The sequence below is a fragment of the Canis lupus genome, chromosome 19, assembly GCF_011100685.1.
Source record: "Canis lupus familiaris isolate Mischka breed German Shepherd chromosome 19, alternate assembly UU_Cfam_GSD_1.0, whole genome shotgun sequence".
NCBI classification, from domain to species: domain Eukaryota; kingdom Metazoa; phylum Chordata; class Mammalia; order Carnivora; family Canidae; genus Canis; species Canis lupus.
In genome coordinates, this window is record NC_049240.1 from 37680116 (window position 1) to 37704274 (window position 24159).

The following is a 24159-nucleotide window of genomic DNA, read 5'->3' on the forward strand; positions in this document are numbered from 1 at the left end:
CACCTATATACACAGCTTCCTATCTATATACTTGCTCAGGGAAAGTCTCACACACAGACATATGCACACTTAAAACATACAAGAACTCATTATATGTTAGGTCTCAAATTAAATATCAGTAGGTTCCTAAAGTAGATCTATAATAAAAAATGCACTGATAACCGTACAATAAACCCATAGACTATGACCAAAATTAAAACATGAAAAAAGCTCTCCCCCAACTGCCTTGTGACTTGGAAAACTAGTATTTTGAGCAACTCTCAAATGAGAGTACCCAAAATGAACTTTAAACTTTTCTTAAAAATAATGATAAAACAACTGGATGTGTTTAAAGTGGTGGTCACAGAAAAATTATTAGAACACTGAATAGTAAAATTTAAGGATATAAATAAAGTAAATTCTCCGCTCAAAGGCCAAAAAAGGAAAATTAATCAAGGAAAGTACAGGAAGGAGACAAGGGAAAGAGCAAAATGTACTGAAGTAGAGAACAGCAAAGCAATAAACCTAGTTAAGAAATCAAAATCCAGCTTGTTTCTTTTAAATGGACCGCTACATAATTTGATCCAAAAACGTGAAAGGGGAAAGAAAGCACAAATATACAAGATACGAAATGGCAATAGGAAATTGCCATTGAAATAGGAAAAAAAAAAAAAAAAATTAAGAGGCCACTTTCTAGACGTCATCTCTACGGAACTAAATTTGAAAATATAGATAAAATGGAGTAATTCATTGGAAAAGACATTTGCCAAAACTGGTTCTATTTAGGATAGAGAACTTAATCAGATCAACTTTTCTAAAAGAATAAAGAAAGCAATTAATATAGCATCCCAACCAAAAAACTGCAGGCCCCTATCATTTCACTTGAGAATTCTAACAAATTTAAGATTAGCCCATTCCAATGTTCCCTTTTTTTTTTTCCAGGACATGAAAAAGGAAGGAAAACATTCTAATTATTTTTTTAAGCAAGTATATCATTAAAGTTACTATGGACTGAATGTTTTTATTCACAACAAATTCATATGTGGAAAGCCTCCCTCTAGATACAATGGTATTAGGAGGTGGGCCCTTTGGGAGGTGGTCAGGATTAGATGAGGTCAGAAGGGTGAGCCCTCATTAATGGAATTAGTACTCTCATAAGAGTCATGAGAAAGCTTGCTTCCTCCCTCAGCTCTCCACCATGTGAGGGTACCAGAAGGCTGAGGACATAAGAAATCATTGATCTGCAATCCAGAAGGGCACCCCTTCACCAGAACTCAACCACACTGGCATCCTGCTTGCAGAATTTCAGCCTCCAGAATTTTGTGGATTGCTGTTGTTGATAAACCACCAGGTTTATGCTATTTTGTTATAGTAGCCAGAACTAAGAAAACAATTTAACCTGATCAAAGACAGTTGAAAAGTATTATAGACCAATGTCACTATATATAGATGCAAACATGCTAAATAAATAGAAGACGTTGCAATACTACAGTAAAATAAATATACTGTGACCAAAGGCCACTTACATTTTAAATAGTTAATAGTCAATAGTCAATATTAAATATAAATATAATATACCACATTGCTAAATCTATTGAGAATAACTGCATGAGTCTCTGCACAGATATTTTAAAAGACAAAATTTAATACCCTCCCTGATAAAAACTCAGAAAGATAGGAATTGACGTATATTTTCTTAACATGATAACACACGTGCACCCTTTGTCTGAACACCAGTATCTCACTTAGTAGAGAAATACTTAAGGCATTTCTAGTAAAATCATGAACAAGGCAAGGATGCCCACTCTCCCCACTAATATTCAACATGGTAGTGTAGTCAATGCAAGATAAATCAAATAGAAGCTAAGAATTAGAAAAGAACAAATAAAAACTATATTTTTAGATGACAGTAGTATGTCTAAAAAATAATGTGAATCAATAATAAAATTAATTCAAACAATAAATCAGTAAAACTAATACACATAAATCAATCACCATCTTATATACTAATAGTAACCTATTAGAGGGGTATACTGATATAAAAAGCTTCATTTGCATTACCAACAACAAAAAACATTTAGGGAAAATCATAAGAAGAAATGTATAAAATCTGTATAAGGAAAGCTTTAAAACTCCTCAAAATCACAAAAGTAGACTTGAAAATATAGAAGGTTGCCTTCCATCTATGATACAATGACCCAATACTAAAAAATGTCACTTCTCTCAAGAGACTTTATAAAATTAACACAATTCCAATAAAAATACCAACAAGGTTTTTTTTTTTTTTTTTGGAGCTGGACAAGTTCCTACTGAAGTTCTTATGAAAAAGTCTTGTAAGAATCACCACTAAGAAAAGCTATAATAGGAAAATTGTTTACCATGGATATAAACCTTCTGTAATAACAGTGTGATGCTGGTGCATGGACAAACATGGCAAGAACAGATGACAACATCCAGGAACAACCATGAGAACATGTAGAAATACATGATATAATAAAGATAGTATTTCAAATCACTAGGTAAACAATGGGCTTTTTTTTTCTTTTTTAATTTTTATTTATTTATGATAGTCACACAGAGAGAGAGAGACAGAGAGACAGAGACAGAGACACAGGCAGAGGGAGAAGCAGGCTCCATGCACTGGGAGCCCCACGTGGGATTCGATCCTGGAGGGATCGCGCCCTGGGCCAAAGGCAGGCGGCTAAACTGCTGCGCCACCCAGGGTTCCCAACAATGGACTTTTTAAATGAAGAATGTTGAGCAGTTGATTGGCCATTTGACCAAAACAAAAGCTGAATTCGCTCTTCAAATCACACAGAGCCTGAACTCTAAATAGATTCAGAATCTAAGCATAAAACAAGGCCAAACAAGTAACTATTCTACAACCTGAGTGAAAGAAATGCTTACCTAACAATGATTCAAACAGCAGATACAGTAAAAGATCAATAAATTTGACTATCTACAAATTTTTAGATAGCATGTTATATTTGGAGGCTTTTTAATGGCTGCTATAACAAATTACCATAAGTGCAGTGGCTTAATAGAACGCTGTTCCTACCTCATAGTTTTTGGGAGAATTCCAAGTGGTCTCACTGGTTTCAAATCAAGGTATAGGGAGGGCTGCATTGCTTTCCAGGGGCTCTAGAGGAGAATCTGTTTCCTTGACTGTTCTAGCCTCTTAGATGCTGTCCCCATTCCTTGGCTCACAGCCCTTTCCTCCATCTGCAAAGCCAGCAGTGTTGCAGCTGTATGATCCTTTTTCCCAACTGTATTTCCCTCTCACTATAGCCAAGAATGATTCTTAGTTTTGGAGGGCCCACCTGAATAATCCAGGAACACACTCTCCATCCGAGGGCACTTAATTTAATCATAACAGCAAAGTATCTTTTGCCATGTAAGGTAATATATTTACAGATTCTGGGAATTAGGACATGGACATCCTTAGAGGCCTTATTCTGCTGACCACATATAGCAACACACACACACACACACACACACACACACACAGAGAGAGAGAAACAAATAATCAAAAGACTACTTACATGCCAGGAGAAAACATTTGTTATAAATCATAACCAAAGGCTTTAATCCCTATTATACAAAGAAGCTTTTAAGTAAGGGGAAAACTTAATTAAAAATTAGCAAAAGTCATGGATAGTTCACAAAATGATGTGACAGTGGCCCCTGAGCCTATTGGGAAGGTGTTCAAGTGCACTCATAGAGAAATACAAAATAAACTACACTGAGATACAGTTTCTCATCTATCAGATTATAGAAAAAGTAGACAAATGCTCCTTCTGTTGGTGAGACTATCCATGAACATAGATTCTCATATATTGCTGGTGAAAATTTGGTACAAATTTCCTGAAGGAAAATTTGTCAACATCCAATAAAACTTCATTTTCACTTACCATTTGAGTGAACATTCTCAAGTTTTGGAGTTTTCCCTGAAAGTCCACTTCTAACAATATGAAAACGTAGAGGCACATTGGTTATTCACTGCTGCTTTGTTTGTAATTTTAAGTTGCTGCTGAAAAAGTCTCTTACTCATCCTTGCTTCCATACGTTCCTTCTTAGCCTTATATTATGGTTTTGAGATTGGCTTATAAACCATTTTGTAATTCTTTATGGGAAATTTCTATATATAGTAGCACTGAATAATTTTTTGCTGATTTTTAAAGTATTTGGATTGAACAATATTTTTTTATTAAAAAAGTTCTTTTTGAAATAAAGCTGTCATGTACCTAACACTATGTGGTTTGTTAATTTTGGATTTATCCCAGATTACTATTATACTCATTTTTACTTACTTCTTACTGCGTTTCTGTTTTATCACAGCCAGTCTTAATCAGAGAAACTCGGTTTCTTCAATAATTAAACCTCTATGGCTAAAGCTGATTTGAGCCCAGCCACTCAAAGCAAGATTCCACTGGACTTCCCACACTCTTTCACTCACAACTGAGCAGACCCTTGTTCTAGGATAGTATTATCATCATTAATAAAATGTATAAATGGAATGCACTTAAGTAGTGCCTGGTTATTCTCCTGGGGCTTGTTAACAATACAAATAAATACACACTCATGCTCTATCAATCATTACATTTTTAAAGTTAAAGATGAATGACCTTTCATTAATAAAGGCATTCATTCAGCTATAATTTATTAAGCAACTATTACATCAGATATTGTGCCAGGTTTTTAAAATTAAGTTCATGATCTGCAAGAAAAAAAAAAGCACATGACTGATTTTTTTTTTTAAGATTTTTTAATTTATTCATTTAAGAGAGAGACACACACAGGGAAAGAGACCAAGAACATGAGCAGGGGAGGGGAAGAGGGAGAAGAGAAGCAGACTCCCCACCGAGCAGGGAGCTCAACATGGGGCTGCATCCCAGGACCCTGAGATCACATGACCTGAGCCAAGACAGACACTCAACCAATTGAGCCACCCAAGTGCCCCATGACTTCAATCTTTAACAGCTTATTTTCTGTATTTTTTGCTTTTATTCAAATCCTGTCTTTACACTATCTCTTGAAATCACTGTCTGTATAACATATTTTAGTATGAACATATATGTGGATATACACACACAGACATACACACACACACACACACATATATATATATGCATGTGTTTATATATGTTATGTGTGTATATGTCCCTATAATCCCATATGTTACTTTTATCAGAATACCTCCCCTTACATTGGGGAACCTATTAGCAAAGTATTAATGTACATGTAAAGAAGGGAGGGAATTGGCCTCATGCACATATGTGCTTATTTCAGTTTCCCTATACCCACCAACTCAGTGCTCAGAGCAGCATCTCCACGTCTGAAATGGCTATATAAGTGGGATGGTGGACTATATTTCAAACTTGCATGTAGGAAATTCATTATCTACTCCTGCACTCTAGCATGGAGATGGCTTCTGTGGTTTGCCAATAACCTATAGAATGCAATCCTGTGAAAATAATAAACATATTTTTGAAAGGAACTTTAACAGAAAGTTGATAATGTGGTACCTTTCTCACTAAATGCTAAAATAATTTTATGAGGATCTTATTAATCTTAATTTTTACTCGATGATTATGGGTTTAGATTTTTTAATGTTTCTCATCATAGAATCATAAAGAGATATGATTACTGAAAGGAACCTAATGCCATTCCTGTTTGCTTTACAGATGGGGAAATTGGGCTTGCATGATATTTAGGATCACACAAGGGACTCAGAGAGAGAACTAAAAGCTGGCTATTGAGGTTTCCCCACCCACTTCCCAGCCTGACAGCCACTAGACTGGTGGAGCTCATGGAGTCCACGGGACTCAGCAGAGCAGCTCTAAGCATGACCTGGAAGGACATGGAAACACAAAATCAAATGTGTAATGACCCGTAATCCTTCTGTACTTATTCAGGAGTTGGTGTGGAAGGGGTTGCAAAACAACACAAGAAAGTTTAAAAATTTACTCTAGATCAGGAACTGGCACCCACAGGTGAAATCTTGCCTATTATCCTAAATAAGATGTTACTGAAACACAATCACATCTACTCACTTGGTGGCTGCTCTGTAGCTCCAGCTAGAGAGTTGGGTAGCTATGACAGGGACCATAATGATACAGCCAGTCAAGCTAAAATTATTTCCTTTCTGGCCCATTAAAAAAAACCATTTACTGACCCCTGCCCTAGATATGTTGCCCCCTTACAAGCTAGTATAAACATGAATAAATATACCTGAAAAATACTGATGATTATAATTTTGAGTTGTATTTTGAAACAACTATGGTAATTAAGTACATGTTAAAAAATCTAAGGAGCCCTCAAGTTTCTGGTATAAATTGTTCTATACTGTATACATTCCTGTGCAATGTTGGTGACATGTCTTTTTTAATAATAAGAATAAGAGTCATTTTAGCTAATTAACTTTTAAAAATTAAACTTAATTAACTTTTTTATAGCCAGTAATAACCACAGTTAAGATTACTCCCAGATAATTAAAATATAGTGTTTCTTTTTTTTTTTTTTTTTTATGATAGCCACACAAAGAGAGGCAGAGACACAGGTAGAGGGAAAAGCAGGCTCCATGCACCAGGAGCCCGATGTGGAATTCGATCCCGGGTCTCCAGGATCACTCCCTGGGCCAAAGGCAGGTGCTAAACCGCTGCGCCACCCAGGGATCCCAAATATAGTGTTTCTAATGAATGGATATATACTACAACTTTCTTTATAAAGATAATTATAGTTGCTCATATAGTCTCATTCTGTCCTTTGTGCATTCAAGATTATTTTATTTTCCCCAAAATATAAACATGGATTTTTTTCAATGTATTTATTTTTTATGAATTAAGAACACATTTATTCAGAATTTTAAAATACCGTGTAAAATTTTAAAATTGCATAACTACTAGTTGGGCAATAATAATAAATTTGAAGAAATATTAAGAACAGGTCTCAGACTTTCTTATGAAAGTAACAGAATTTTGAGACATTCTGGAAATATGTTGGGCATAAGATAAAGGGAAAAACTAAAGCTGAGACAGACATAGAGGGATTGAAATAAAGTAGAATAATAATAAATTATTAATTTTTAGGAAATATATTCGAGGCACTAGAGAGAATCTGTTCTGCCTTTATACTATTTTGGGCTATATATGAAGTCAGGATAGGCTAGGTTATACTATGGTAACAAACAATCCCCAGATGTCCCTGACTTGAAATGAAAGCTTATTTCTTCTTCACACTACATGTTGGCAAGGGCCTTTATGCAGTCATTCCGTGATCCTAGCCTTATAATAAATCATCATGCTGAGCACATGAAGAGAACATGGGAGGGTTGCACATCCATAATTAAATGCTTCCACTTGGAATGTTACTTTTGCTAGCAACTCATTGGTCAGAATGAATCACATGACCCCTCCAAAGCACAAGGGAACAGGAGTTGCAATTCTACAATGTGCCTACAAGGGAGAAAGCTGGAAATATTTATTAACAACTCACTGAATGTTTAATAATTAAGGACTCAACCTTTGAACCAAACTAGCTACCATCTGTGCTTCACATTCCTCATCTGTAAAATGAGCATACTAAATCTCAGGATTGTGAGGACTGAGTTAAATACTTGTAGAGAGCTTTGAAGAGTATTGGCATAAAGTCTTATTGGTTCTTTATTTCAAGATTTGTACTTGCCACACTGCTCTTCAAAGCCAAAACAGAGGAGAGCTGTCTTAGAAATGCTGACTTGGGCCCAGAAGGGACACCTATGAACAGTATTCTGGATGGAAAAAAAAAAAAATCAAATGAAATATATCAAAATGCTAGGTCTTCCTTGGACATACATTGATCCAGGAGGCAGGACATAAGCCATTAGTGGGGTAATGATTCAGTGTAGCAGAAGCTAGTGGGACAAGGGGACAAAGACACCAAAAATGGATAGTATGTCTTAAGAAACATGAAGTACAGGAAATGAATATATGGTGTGAACATGTATGAACATGGTAAGTAGAAGATTCTGGATAGGGCTATTCTACTGTATACATACTTGAGGAATGCATTATATGAATGGAATTCCTTCTAATTTGTGATTTACAAGACTTCCATCAGGCTAAAAATGAGAGTAGAAGTAGAAGACTCTGACTAGGAAAGGCAAAGGCAATAATGCAAGAGGAAAAATGGGAATGAAGAGGAAATGAATCAAGAATCCATCTCCAGGAAATGTAGTCAGAATGCTCCTTTCCTATATAGAAATGCAGCAAGTGGTAGACTGATGGCAATGTTTCTCTCAGAACTCCCATTGTCTCGGCACTGGCAAATGTGATTGCTCTGCATCCATGATACACGACACTCTACCCCTGACAACCCATGATGACCAGGCCCATATGCATTCAAACAATCCTGGACCGTTAGGCACCAGGTGAAGAGATAAACAGACAGGGCTTCCTCTTTCAGTAGTTTACTGATTAATGAGGAAGCCAGAGATGTTATTAATCCACCTGTAACACAAATCAGAATGAAAGAAGTTTTGCACTGCATTCACATGTCAAATTCTGTGGGACTACAGAAGATGGAACAACCCATTTTCTTTTCTCTCCTTTTTAAAAGATTTTATTTATTTATTTATTTATGAGAGGCAAACAGAGAGAGGCAGAGACATAGGCAGAGGGAGAATCAGGGTCCCCGCAGGGAGCACCAATGTGGGACTCAATCCCAGAACCCTGGGATCATACCCTGAGCTGAAGGCAGATGCTCAACCACTGAGCCACCCAGGCATCCCATGGAGCAGCCCATTTTCGGTACAGAATCAGGGAATGCTTCTTGGAGGAATGGCATTGTAACTGAAATTTTTAAAAACAAGAGGGATAAAAAGTTGGATGTGTCATGAATACCAAAATAATGGAATAACATGAGCAACCATGAAAATACGGACCATTGAGACCATTTGGACTGGGTAGAAGAGAAATATGTTTCTCTTTCTTTCTTTCAAAGAAAAAGAAGCTTTGTCTTATTTTCTACCCACAAGTTCTGTGGCCCACTTTACCAGATCTCGTTCCTCAATTTGTCTATAGCTATAAAATTTTCTGTTATTCCTTCCCCCAAAATATTAAAATTTTAAATAGCTATTTAATTTGAATTTTATTTCAGAAATTTTTCATTGTAAGCTCCATGTTTACCTATATAGACACATATACACAAGATCATAGAGCTGAGAAGAAATTTCAACTCAAATTCCTGCTGATCAAAGTCCAGAAACTAAATGACATACCTGTGGTTACAGAGTAGCAGACTCAAGACTAGAATTCCTATCATAATACTAAATTTATTTGTTGCTTTAAAAGATAAAAGAATCATGAAAACAAACATAATTCTGAGGATACTCTTATGGTTTTTCTGTGAGCATTCTGTATCCAAAGCAAAGTGATTTATATCTATAAGGTTATAAGCGATACTAATAGAGTGAAATGGAGTTCCTCATTTAGCCCAAACTGTCTATTAGAAGGGTCACCACTTGAAGCTTGTGTATGTTTAAGCCAAATAAAAGGAAGTCCTATTCCATAAAGTAGGGATTAAATTTATGGAACTTTATTATCCAACAAGAGGTGGGAGAGGTTAGAAATACAAATAGATTTTAAGTAGCTTGTATAAATTAATGACAGACCCATCATAGCTAATAAGAAAAAATGCCATGTTTGGGTCATGTTATGAATGTTTGAAGTTAATATCAAAGACACCCTGCTTGCTAACTCTGCCAAGGACAGAGATGGCATGGGGCCGTGATGCTCCTTGACAGTCTTGCTTCCATTTGTGAAAGCCTCCAAATGTTGCATTTCAGATGCCATGAGAAACTGTCAGGTTTGTGAACATAAGATGGACATTCAAGAAACCAATCTTTGGCAATACGTTAAGCAAGCCGACGAACTACATCTGAAGTACCTCATTTCCAAACAGAAGTATATAAGGTATTTTTACATTCCAGCTTTACATGAAGAATCAGGTCTTGGAAATCCCATGAGAAAGTTTTTCTAAGGATTTATCCACACTTTCTTCTTTGGTTTGCTTAAATGAAAAGCAGGAAACCTTCCAGACGTTTTGAACCTCTGACCTTTTTGTGGTTTTCCCATCAAGACATGCAAACATCCAAGCCACCATTCAAAAATCCCTTCTCACTGAGTTATAGCATGGACATATATTATCTCTATATCTAGAACACTTCCATTTCCAGCCCATTATAAAATGAGTTTAACTGCATGTTCCTGAGGAAAAAAGAAGATCTCGTTGGCTTATAAAGGTAGAATCTCAGTATCATATATACCTATCTGGTTTTCAAAATGATTCTTGCAAGCCACCCTAACCCTTCCCAAATACTTCCAGTTGACAAGTGAATCAGCTTTTGCCATTCACCCAACCTCAGCTCATGCCTTCTCTTTGATAATATCAGGATACCCACATGTGACAACAGTCTTGGCTAATTAATTTACTCCAATGTCTAGCAGCCATTTGACAGGAAAAATAATCTACACAGTATTTATTGCAAAATCTTCACCATTGTGACAAAGATGAATGCAAACTTCACACAATCATTTTTCAACTGTTATCCAAACTTGAAAATGGTTTTCAAATGTTAACTTTAAAATTATGAGGAGGACGATAATGGTTCTACTTTAAAACTGCCTGGAAATGGGACTTCTCTGACAATGGCTTAGCATTGAGCCAGAAAAATAAACTCACTTACTAATGTATTAAATGGGCCAGATATAAATCTGTCAGAGATTTGGGCAGGGGGGTGGGTAGGAGGGGAAGGGGTGCCACACAAAGAAGGGGCAGTGGAACTGAATTTCTTAAATAAATGATCTAAAACTTTTAACATAGTTTATCTTCAAAAAGCACTATCATCTCTTGTGAAATGTACATACCACTGTCATAATGTGGCTGAAACTAGAAAAATCTAAATACGGACCATGAGAAACATCTACAACACTCCACTTTAATCTCTGTCTTCAGCAAAAAATCTGGTGGTTCCATTCACTTTGATATACTCTCAATGAATACTTTCTCATGAGTTTTATTTCTTCTAGTATTATTCTCTCTGATAATCCTTAACCTTGGGATTTTAACTGTTAAATTAATAATTGTTCATTTCTGTGATGATCTGAAACTCACTCCCTTCTCCCTTCTGAAGGCCAGAGTAATTGGCCAATAAAAGTTCCACCAAGGTCAGGGATGACCTAATTTACATGTAATTATTAATTGTGCTCTGACCTCTTAACCATAAATAAAGCCCTGGCATTGAATAAAAGAAGATGTGAAACAGGACATGGTATTTTAAAAATCAGGGAATAAAAGAGCAGTGGAAGAAAAGAGAACGGATTTTCTAAATTTAAAACACTCTTTGCCTTTTCTTGAAATAATGATTTATATTCTTTGAGTCCACAAGAGAGTAATTGGATATGCATGATGCAATGCTGGAATTTTAGGTATTTTGCCTAAAGGTTATTAACAATTAGTACCACTGGGTGGTGGTGGTGGGGAAATCATAAAGTTAGAATAATAACCCTCTCTCAAAGGATGACTGAAACTAGACTTGTAATCTGGTCATAATAAAATATATTATGTTTAGAGCAGAGCCCCACATGTTAAGAAGGAAACTGACAAACTAGAATAAGTCCAGTAGTAGGTGGCCATGATTAATTGGGGTCTGAAAAGTAAGTCGTATGAGGAACCATGGAAGAATCTACATTGCTTTCTTTTGGAAAAGTGAACACTAAAATGATCTTCAAATATGTAAAATTATCTTCAAATACGTAAAAGGGATGGTATACAGAAGAGGAAAGAGAGCTACTGATGGCAGCATTGAGGCTAGAGAGTAAAAGCCAGATGATGAGTCGTCTAGCTTGAAGGGGTGGCTGGCCTATTCCTGGCTAGTGTAGCAGAATCCACTCCACATCAAAAAGATGGTCCCTCAACACGCACTTTGACTCTCGTAGGGGTCAAAAGCTCACTATCTCAAGAGCACCCTCCTCCACATTAGAGGCTAGAAGCACCAGAACATTCCTTTGAGCTGCCAACTCTCAGGTTCTCACTTACACAACTGGGTTAGCTAGTTCTGTCCTCATGAATATGTCAGGATGTGGCTAATCCCTTCTCCACAAGACAATTCATTGGAGTTTTCAAACAATCATAGGTCTAATCCTTTAGTTTTCTATTTGTCAAATAAACATCCCTAATTTCTTGCACCATGGTTAATTTATTTTGCATATCATACCATTTTAGCAACTGGCTTTCTGGACATTTGCTGCTTTGTAATGTCCTCAAATGACATCTGAAACAAATATTCTTGCTTCAGTGAAGCAAGAATATCACACAGGGCTCATAATTGTTGTGTTCAAGAGGATCAGTTAGTATGTGTTAGCTGAATACTTAATATGTTCAATCTAAGCTAGCCACCATTTAATAAATAACAGAAGTGGAAAGCCAGGTTCTGACAACATTTGTACAGTTAAAATTAAGGTACATGGAATAATTCCAGAGTTTTTATAAGATGTAAATCATTATGTGTACATATGTGGTACAGTGTCAAGTTAAGGGGGGATTAGATAAAAAATGGAGTCCAGGCACCCTGAGGAATCCACACAAGTTATAGATGAGAAAGACCTAGGCTGTACTTCGAAGGATGGATACAACTTGTCTGAAATGGAGACATGAACAATGAGGGAGAGAGTATGTATAGGAATAATAAGTAATAAAGGAGGTCAGGGTTGGTAGAGACATGTGTGACTAGATTTTAAAATATTTAGATTTATACCATACCATTTCCAATAGTGCTTTCTTTCTTCCATTCAACTTTTTGGGTATTTATCTGAAGAAAATGAAAACATTTATTTGAAAAGATATATTTATCCCTATGTTCACTAAAGCATTAGTTAAAATAACCAAGATATGGAAGCAATAAGAGTCTACGGATGGGTGAATGGGTATATAAGATATATATTCAAATATATATTAGCTATGGAGTATTACTTAGTCATAAAGAAGAATGAGGCATTGCCATTTGTGACAACATGGATGAACCTAAAGGGCATTATGCTAAGTGAAATAAGTCAGACAGAAAAAGACATATACCATATAATTTCACTTACTATAGAATCTAAAAACACAAAACAAATGAATACAATGAATAAAACAAACAGATACATACATTCACTAATATAGAAAACAAACTGTTGTTGCCAGAATTGTGAGGGGTGGAGGGAACAGGTGAAATAGGTGGAAGGGAACAAGTAGTACAAACTTCCAATTATAAAATAAGTCATGGAATGCTATGTTCAGAATAGGGAAAAGAGTCAATAATATTGTAATAACTTTGTATGGTGACAGGTGATAAGTTGATCTATATTGGTGATCACTTCATATTGTATAAAAGTATCAATCACTGGGCAGCCCTGGTGGCTCAGCGGTTTAGCACCACCTTCAGTCCAGGGTGTGATCCTGGAGTCCTGGGATTGAGTCCCACATTGGGCACCTTGCATGGAGCCTGCTTCTCCCTCTGCCTGTGTCTCTGCCTCTCTCTCTCTCTCTCTCTATTAAATAAATACAATTTAAAAAAAAATATCAATCACTATGTTATACACCTGAAACTAATATAAGGTTGCATGTCAATTATAACTCAATAAAAAACAGTAAGTAAACAAAGATGCTTGACTTGGCTAAAAAAAAATTTCCAGGACTGTGATTTCCACAGGTTTCTAATCTGGAAATCTAATCCTTGGTGACATACTACAAAGAACTAAGAGAGTAATGTTAGGACTCACTCTCATCAGGTGGCAAGTACAGATTTCAGGGGTGATTTTCTGGATACCCAATTTCCTTTATTTCAAGCATGAGAGTTCTAGGAAGTCCAGTGGGAGAAGTATTTTTAGATAGATGCGACTTTTGATACATTTTAAATTATATCATCTTGGTAACAAATGCTCCCAAAGGCCAATGTCCTAAATTGTGTATCTGATCCAAAGAATTTCTCTTTTAGAGTGGCCTTCTGTAACTGGCCCTATTTATATCTTCATTTCCAAAGCAAAGATACAGGAAAAATCAGTTAGACAATAAAAATGAATAAATCCAGGAAAATACACATTCTGGCTTTCAATTATCCAGTGAGTCTGTGAATCTCCAAGGAATACTGAAGAGATGTCATAAGAACAAATCAATTTCCCTTAATAGGGACCATAACCCAAGAGTTGCTTTTTAAAAAAAAAAATTAATATTGTGTAATTGACTTTTTTTACACCATGCTGTGCCCATAGCCTCTGTGGAAACTTAAACATTATTCAACAGGACAATTTCCTGAAAAACCTTTTGAAAGTGGTCACAGACTCTGACCCTACTCTGGTGCCCTGGGTCTGCCAGCATGCTGTTTTATTACCTTTGGAAGGTTCCATGCCAAAACGCAGGCCAAGAATTAGAGCTTAAAGCAAACGAGTTCCATAAAAATCATTTTCTGCCTTCTTTCAAGAAGAGAAACGGTCACTTTTCACTCAGCAATCCTGTGTATCTATTGCTTCTCTCCCAACCTCATCTCCTAGCTCTTAAGGTAATTGGTAAGAATCATAGACTGTAAACTCTAAAGAAAGGATTGCTGAGATCACTTATTTTACCCCTTTCCATACCAATGGGAAACCCAGCTGCCAAATGTCCAAATGACTGTTCCAGGACCACACAGCAAGTGGCAGCATCAGGACCTGAAGGGTACACTACAAGCAATGAACCAGGGATGAAATTTTACAAACTTCATAACAGTACAGCAGTCAGCGAACAATCTGAACAGAGACCCTGATTACACTGCTGAGCCACCAAATGCCAGCCCCAACTAGAGTAGATATTAGTAATCTTTTAGAACATTTAGGCTCCCTTATTTGTAACTACAAATATCTAAATCACTTAGCTAATAAAATGGCCATTTCCTTTTAGTTACTGGTTGTTCTCTTTTGTCACCCTACCTTATTTTCCCCCACTGTTTTCCGTGCCACTAATCTTTTTAAAATTCACCCTCAGGAAGCGTATGTCACTCTTATTTACACTGAACCCCACTCTGACTTCAAAGTGAATGTCTATCTTTTTTTGTACATATTTTTATTGGAGTTCGATTTGCCAACATATAGCATAACACCCAGTGCTCATCCCGTCAAGTGCCCCCCTCAGTGCCCATCACCCAGTCACCCCAACCTCCCATCCACCTCCCCTTCCACTACCCCTTGTTTGTTTCCCAGAGTTAGGAGTCTCTCATGCTGTCTCCATTTCTGATATTTCCCACTCATTTTCTCTCCTTTCCCCTATAATCCCTTTCACTATTTTTTATATTCCCCAAATGAATGAGACCATATAATGTTTGTCCTTCTCCTACTGACTTACTTCACTCAGCATAATACCCTCCAGTTCTATCCACGTTGAAGCAAATGGTGGGTATTTGTCGTTTCTAATGGCTGAGTAATATTCCATTGTATATATAGATCACATCTTCTTTATCCATTCATCTTTCAGTGGACACCAAGGCTCTTTCCACAGTTTGGCTATTGTGGGCATTGCTGCTATAAACATTGAGGTGCAGGTGTCTTGGTCTAGACTGAATGTCCATCTTAACAAAATTCTTACAACTCCCTCTGCAAAGACCCCATTTCTAGCCTTTAAGATCAAGCCCTGATTCTGTTTTTAAAAGTAATTCCATGTGTCTAACATTTTTCTATAACTCATTTTACACAAAGTGGAAAAGAAATAAACACTTGTTATTTCAGATATTGACTTTTATCATAGATTTGTTTTAACCCATTATAGTCTCTTAATTCTTTTCTTTCAAAATTAGTCTTTCATTGCTTCCATTGGTCAAGTTACTTGCAGCTTAAGATGCAATTGGTAGATAAAGGGAGTAAAATTGGGGCAGAAGTAGCAATTTAAAGTTTTTCCAGTATATGCACCCATCATGCAGACATGATATGCCTTAAAGCTTATCATATGTTTGCATCTTGAAAGAAGCATAAAATAAATGTCTAGTGAAACAACCACCCTTCCCAGTATCTATCACTAACAACACATGCACATCTTTATTAAGCATCCCCATCTTTAACTTCCTAAGAATAATTGTCTTTAAATTGTGTGTCTCTTTTGCATTTGTATACCATAGAATAAGATGTCTTTTTACTAGACTTCTTGACTTTTTTTCTTGCCTGGATTTATAATTGGAGCCAAGCTCATCCCTAAAGAACACATAAGCCCTTGGTAATTTCTCTTCTTGAATCATCATTCATCCTTTCCATCACTAGAAAAGTGATTTGAGTGTCTATAATGTACTAAGTCACTAAGTTACAGAGTTGACTAAAATATTTCCAATTGTCCCTTTGGTTTTGAGGTAAATGAAGTTTCATATTTGAAGTTTTAGCTCTTAAGCTAAGTGCTATGAAGAGACAGGAGGAATGAGACCTGGTTCTATTCTACAAGTCAGAGACCCTAGGAGTAGGACTGGCCCTCACAAGAAAATTAGACAATAAGCATATGTGAATGAGAACTACCTGAGTGGAACCAGTTAAGACAGAGCAACTGTCAAATGTCTAGAGTATTCTGCTTAAATGTTGTCCTCCTTGGGGATGAATCAAAACCAGAGCATCCCTAGGGTCTAAGTAAGAGATCTCCCCTAGTAGTAAAATTGGATTAATGGATTAATGCTGAGTTGACAGCTGCAGTGGTCTTTCTCTCTCAGGTAGATGGTTATTGCCGCAGAAAATCTAGGATTATCTCCACAGAAAATATACATATGATACTTAATCAGTGAGCATTCAGTAAAGATCGAACACAAGAGCATCATCAGTCAGGTTCCCATGAAGCAATCATCTGAGGGCTCCTGGGCCATGAAACCAGCCCTAGGTGGCCAACCTCCAATAACCCTGTATCTTAGAAGTTCTCTCTGCCCTGAGATACCTAGACTATGCCTCTACCAACTATTTTACAATTTTAACCTATTCCTGATTCTTTGATTCTAGGGTACATTTCCATCCTCAGCTCTTTGTTGGATTATTTATGAGGTCTAATTTGTAATTCAAAAGTATTCAATGTGCTACCATTAAAGCCTATGAGAGAAAAAAAAATATAGTTTGGATTTCTTCTTTTCAGAGAGACCCAGATAACTCTCCCCAGAGTTGGAGGGTGGAAGTAGGGTACTAGAACTTCCTGCTTGCTGCTAGGTCTCTAAATATAGAAGGTCAAAGGGAATGACCAAATAAAAAAAGAAAAAGAAAAAAAATACTTCCTTTAACTCCAGAGTTGCCCACATAGAAAATACATAGAGTTATATGCTAATAATCAATTTCTTAAAAAAAATAAAACCCACAAGTATGCTCAAGCACTAACAAGTTGGTGATTTTTTTCCATTAAAACTAAAATTAAATAGAAGGCCAGAGTAAATTACCCATTTCATTCTTCCTTCCACAAAAAAAGACACTTCATCATTTCTACTGTGGGTGTAGTTGAGCCTCAACACATACATTTGTATTGAATGGGTCATTTACATTGTTGCCTGCTGGAGTTTTTCTTCTTTCAACTTAGTAGGGAATATTTGGGATCTTTATTACTCTAAATAAATCTATAAAATGTCTCTTGCTTGAGGCTCTTTATTTTAATTTCAGATGAATAAATCACATTTGGTTCCTGCCATCCTATTAAGATAAGCATGGACCTAAAAATAACAAATGTGTTTGAAGCCAAATGTTTTCAGATTAAGTAGGGGTAAATTTCTCTGGATGACCCCCAAATCAAATTGACATTATAATATTTTGGGAAATTTTGAGAGTGTTTTTTGAAGGACACAAACCTGTTTAAATGAGAGGTAGAGTTATTTTCGAATCATCCATGGACCTACTTATACAACATGATTCAACTCAAGCTTCCTGTGGCAGCAAATCCATCTTTCAAGTGGGGATGCTTCCCCAGCTATCTTAGGGGCAATTTTATATCTTTGAAGGATCATCTAATGTCTTCATCTATACCATGCTTTATTCTAGACCTGAATTTCTCATTATCTTATATGCACTTATACCTAAAAGTCTTAAAGGCAGTTCAAATCACATCGATTCAGTAACTGATTCTTCCTTTGCCCTCACGTCTTCACATCTGCTCCTCCTTGGGAGTGAGATCAAACACTGCCTGCTCAAGGAAGCCTCTGGATTTCTGAAGGACAGTCTCCTAAAACTTGTTTTACAGATGCCTCCACCTAGCCCCATAGAATAATCTTGATAAATATGTGTGAATTTTCTTTCAAACACAATTTGGAGTGAAGAGAAGGGGATGAGGCCCATAAGGTTTTCAATCGTCTATTTAAAATATTTATTAGGTTAGGACCTAAACATACCTTCTGTGCTGGATTAACATAGTCCTTTAATTTAAAGGATGGATAAATTTGATTAAAAAAAAAACAGGAGAAAATCATGTGTATAAAGTTAATATAGTTTTACTGTGGCATTTTTTATGTCTCCTAGCCCTAGAAGACCTGAGTTCAAATACCAGGCAACTCCTTAAGTAGCTAAACATGTAGATCGCATACAGGTCACCTAAATAAACTGTTATGCTCATAAATCCTCAAGTACAAAGTCAAATATGAACCTCAATGATCTTCTAGTTCAGTTAACCCAGATAAATTTCTGGACTTAGTTCTATTAGTCCCTTTTGCTACTGAACAAAATTCAACTTAAAGACAAGAATGCTACTTCACCCAGGGCTTCAGAGCTACAAGAAGCCTAAATGCTTCCTTGCGCCTCTAAAGCAGCAGCAGCAGCAGGCTATAGTAAGCATCCTTTGGGATACTGCTCAGCCCACCAGCCCCCTGAGTACTGTCCAGGGATGACCTAACTGTTGAAGCATGTGGCAATACCCAATTTCCAGAGCTCTGATTTATTCCCCCCTATGCTGAGCAGAGGGCATGACTTCCAGGCAATACTCTTATCTTGGCAGGGGTTTGAGACTGTCTGCATCTCTAAAACAACCCCTGGTGGGTAATTGAGAAGTGACATTGATGGGATTCCAGGGTGGCCCTTATGCTTACACTTGCCCTAGAATACAGCTATGATTTAGAAATCCATCCCAGGGGCTGAGAGGAGGGGGAGATAATGTAAAACGTGCTGGCCCTGGTCTCCTTTGACCTCAGCAGAGTGGGGCAGGGGTGCAGGGCTGGGAGACCATGTGCTCTTATTGAGTTGGCATAGCATGAGGTTTCCTTTCAGAGCTTTTATTGCTATTACAGAGCACTGAGCTCTCTCTGTTTGCTACACATTCTATCCCCCAGAGATAGCCTCTTTTTCTCCTGAAGGGACTTAGAAAACAAATCACAGTTCTTATTTTATTTGGTGTCCACCATTAAGAATTCATGCAGAGCAGTTTTACTTGTTGCCAATTAAGATCTCCCAGTGGAAGTCTATGATTACAGCAAAGGCAACCTGTTTAATACTCAGAATCTCCTTAGTCTACATAAATTAACCCCATGAGGGTAGAGATGTGCTAATTCTTAAGATGCCTAGATAATTTGATTCTAAAATCCAAAATACATAGAGGGTAAATCTCCAAGAGCTCTGGGCTTTACTTTTCTCAGGGCGTATGTGCTTTTGCTTCTTAATTCTATTCTACAACTCTAAGACAATTTCTAGATAAAGCACGAAGAAAGACTCTTCTTTTGCCAGGGACAGAGTAAGAGCATACACCCTCTCAGTAAGCAATTTTAATATCACTCACATTTTATAGAAATTAAGATTAGAACCGAAATAAATTTTATGCAGTTGTGCCAACTATCTCCCCCTCCCCCAAAGTGTGTAAATATATTGAAATTAGGGAGCACATGAATGAGTATTTGGAAGATAGATCATTTCATTCCAGTATACACTCTTAGATAAATACCCTTTTAGGGGCACCTGGGTGGCTCAGTCGGTGTAGCGTCTGCCTTCGGTTCAGGTCATGATCCCAGGGTCCTGGGATTGATCCTGGGATCCAGCCCCATGTTGGGCTTCCTACTCAGCCAGGAGCTTGCTTGTCCTACTCCTCCCTGCTCATGCTCTCTGTAACTATCTCTATCTCTTTTCCCAAATAAATAAAACCTTTTAAAAAAGGTAAGTAGCATTTGAATCATGGAAATAAAATACTTTTTGTCCATTTTTTTTGTCTTACCTCTTTCCTGAGACTAAGAATCATAGATAAACCAGAAAGCAAGAGTAAAACTCTATTTTAAAGAACTCTGGAAGCACAAAAGATTGCAAATAGCCAAAGCAATCTTGAGAAAGAAGAAGCCGAAGGTAGCACAATCTAAAATTTCAAGATACACTATAGAGTTGTAGTAATCAAAAAAATATGGTATTGGCACAAAAACGGACACATGGCCAATTAATCTATGACAAAGGAAACAAGGATATACAATCTCTTCAATAAATGATGTTGGAAAAACTGACCACATACATGCAAAAGAATGAAACTGGACCACCAGTTTCTTTCTTACACCATACAAAAAACAAACTCAAAATGGTTTAAGGACCTAAGTCTGAGACCAGAAGCCATAAAACTCTACTAAGAAAATACAGGCAGTAGTCTCTTGGACACTATCCTTAGCAACATTTTTATGGTTATGCCTTCTCATGGAAGGGGAACAAAAGGAAAAATAAATTCCTGGGATTATACCAAAGCTGTTGCACAGCCAAGGAAAACATTGACAAAACAAAAATTGACCTACTGAATAGAAGATATTTGCAAATGATATATCTGATAATGGGTTAATATCCAATCTATTTTAAAAACTTATACAACTCAACACACACACACACACACACACAAAACACACAAGTAATTTGTTTAAAAATGGGCAGAGAATCCAAATAGACTTTTTTTCTAAAGAAAATATACAGATGGCCAATAGACACATGAGAAGATGCTCAACATCACTCATCATCAGGGAAATGCAAATGAAAACCACGGTGAGATATCACCTCACACCTGTCAGAATGGCTAAAATCAAAACAAAGTAAAAAGTTTTGGTAAGAAAGTGGAGAAAAGCGAACCCTTGTGAACTGTTTGTAAGAATGCAAATTGGTGCAAACACTGTGGAAAACATTATAGAGATTCCTCAAAAAATTAAAAATAGAAATACCATATGATCCAGTAATTCTACTACTAGGTGTTTACCCAAAGAAAACAAAAACATTAATTCAAAAAGATACATGTACTACTATGTTTATTGCAGCCTTATTTATAACAGCCAAGATATGGAAGCACCCTAAGTGTCCAGTGATAAATAACATATGATTTTACACAGACACATACATACATAAACACAAATACACTCTGAAATATTACTCAGTCACAAAAAATAATGAAATCTTGCCATTTGCACCAACATGGATGGACCTAGAGGGTATCATGCTAAATGAAAAGTCAAAGAAAAGCAAATACCATGTGACTTTACTTATGTATAGAATCTAAAAAATGGAACAAACAAAACAGAAATAGATGCCCATAGAGAACAAAATGGTGGTTGTCAGAGGGGATGGGAGATGGGTGAAAAAGGTTAAAGGGACCAAGAGGTACAAACTTCATTTATAAAATAAATAAGACAGGCGATGTAAAGTACAGCATGAGGATTATAGCTAACAACATTGTAATAATCCTGTAAGCTCACCGATGGTAACTAATGGTGGTGAGCATTTTGTAATGTATAGATTTGTTGAATCACTATGTTATACACTTGAGACTAGTAACATTGTATGTCAACAATACTTCAAGTAATTTTGTTTTTCATATTTGTATACATTAAAATTATAATTTTATTGCTGGAAAGGATAGGCCTTAGGGACTTTTATATTAACCAGAGATCTATATATGGTTTTCAGTTAGGTATCTTACTCCCCTTGATGATGTAGGAAACCATCACTTTTCCCCTTGAGGAAGCAGAAGTTAAATGCTTTATTAGGGCCAGCATAGCTTGTAATCAATAGCAGTTCAGATTCTTGGAGTTTTGTATTGAGGCTTGGGCTACCCCAGGAGCAATTTTCATTTTCCTACCCCTCAAGAAAATGGTGAAGAACTAGAAATTGCCCTTTTCCTATATTTCCATTCCCCTTTTACTAACAACCTGGACTTCTCACACTGTTAGCTGATCTTCAATTACAGTACCCATCCCAGTACCAGTGAAGTAAAGTAAGAGGGAAGAAATAGTTACAACAATGTTTCTGTATATTTCATTATTGAACTGGATAGATTACTATTTCCCAAAATATGTTCCTTTTAGCTTTAATCAGAATAGATGCTGCAAGAAAGATAGGATTTTTTTAAGAACTCAAAATTCTATTTTATATCCTATATTTGAAATTCATAACACATTAGCCACTTAAATGGCTCTGAGAAGTTCTAGAATTCAAACATTCTAAAACTTGATTTTACCTATTTTACCTAGTATATCTCAAATTTGACCACAGAGTTACTTATTTTATTTTATTTTATTTTATTTTATTTTATTTTATTTTATTTTATTTTTGAGTTACTCATTTTAAACATACACACACACACACACACAACAAAACACCTCTAACATCGACCAAGGATATTCATTTTTCTTAGAATGTGCTTGAGAAAATGCTCACAGATCATTTAGATCACTAGTCTTCAACATGGAGGAAAGAGGATTCTGAACTCTGGAGACATTTTTGATTGTTCCACAGAGGGCTTGGTACTGGCATGTGGTGGGTAGAGGCAAGGGATGATGCTAGACAACTTATAATGCACAGGACAACCTTATTCCCAACCCTCAAGGAAAAGACTGGTCTGGCCCCAAATGTCAATAGTGCCTTGACTGAGAATCCTTAGCCTACATAGAGCTTCTTCAAATGGGATTCTGATCTGTGATCTGTAGTCTAGAAGCTGGCACTCTGTATTCACCAGATCTTCTCATTTAATTTTGGCTGCATGGAATTATTCTTTATGTACAGACTATTGATAACACTGTCTCTAATTCAAGCCATGAAACTCTGAGGTGAACACTTGGATATTGTCAGGATGAGTTATTAGCAAGCTGCTAGGTATTTCTGCTATTTTACTGGTTTCTACTTATGTTCTTGGAAGCTTTCTACAATATATGTATTAAATACTATAAAATGATCCAGATGTATAATTAGAGAAAAATAAGGTTAAACATGTATTTGTACGTGTTATATAAACGTATTATTTTAACCACCATGTGTTTCAAATAATCTCAGTGTTCAGTAATTTTAAATATTGGCTTTACTGATAGATTCTTTTTACAGAAAAGGAAACTTATTCTAGAGAGGATACCCCGTGGCCAGTTTGGGGAGGCCAGGCCAAGAGTCCAAGTCTCCAAAACTTTCAGGCCTTTTTCTATTTCTATAGTATTAATGTTGCTTCCATTTTTCACACTTACTTTCACATGTGATATGAAAGTGTCATTAACACTATAAATATTCATGAATTCAATTGGTGTCTTCCAACTGTTTGTGTTTGTTCTAAACTCTTTTAATTTGAAGCTGAGAATGGATAAAGATTTCTATCAATTGTTAGAAGAATTTTAAGCAGTTGTTTCCTTACCATCTCTCTTGTCAGTCAGTTGTATTTCACCAAATCAGAAATGGTAGATGATTTAAAAGACATTAAGTGTAAAAGAGCCTTTTCTCCTATTCTTAAATTTCCACATTAAAACAAATAAACATAGAGAAATTTAGCATCCCATTTCAACATTTACTACTAAACTAATTGTCACTGAGGATTTTTAGTTTTCTTCCTCAAACAGGGAGATGCAGAGCAAAGTAGGTCCACCCAGACTTGTACTCCAGTCTTATACTAGATTTTAGATTCTGACTCAATCTACTCAGATGAATTCATAAGAATTTTCTGTTGGTGTCAAAAAGTGTCTTTTTTGAGCTAAATGACTGCTCATTCTTAGACAGCTATATTTGAACTTCAGATTCTTTTGCAATTTGAAAACTAGAGACAGATTATATATCTATTTCGGTAGAATACTAAACAGGGCACCAAAATAACTAGTTATTTTGAGAGTATAATTAGGACAAGTATTTGTGTCACAGCAGATGTTTATACTATAAGACACAACTACAACCTATTAAAGACTAGTAGCCATCTCCATGAAAATAAGGAAAGACTTATTTTTGTATC

At 36.3% G+C, this 24159-nt stretch overlaps 1 protein-coding gene across 10 annotated transcripts in view; it reads right to left on the reverse strand.

Moving 5' to 3' along the window:
• Window positions 1–24159, reverse strand: part of NCKAP5 (NCK associated protein 5) — a 973837-nt gene that overhangs the window by 586044 nt on the left and 363634 nt on the right. For 2 of the 10 annotated variants that reach the window (XM_038565032.1, XM_038565033.1), the window contains exon 3: window positions 12778–12826. The exons of the other annotated variants lie outside the window; for them this stretch is intronic. In XM_038565032.1, coding sequence (XP_038420960.1) covers window positions 12778–12806 — 29 coding nt within the window. In that variant the 5' untranslated portion in view covers window positions 12807–12826. The remainder of the gene's footprint in view (window positions 1–12777; window positions 12827–24159) is intronic. 10 annotated transcript variants of the gene reach the window in all.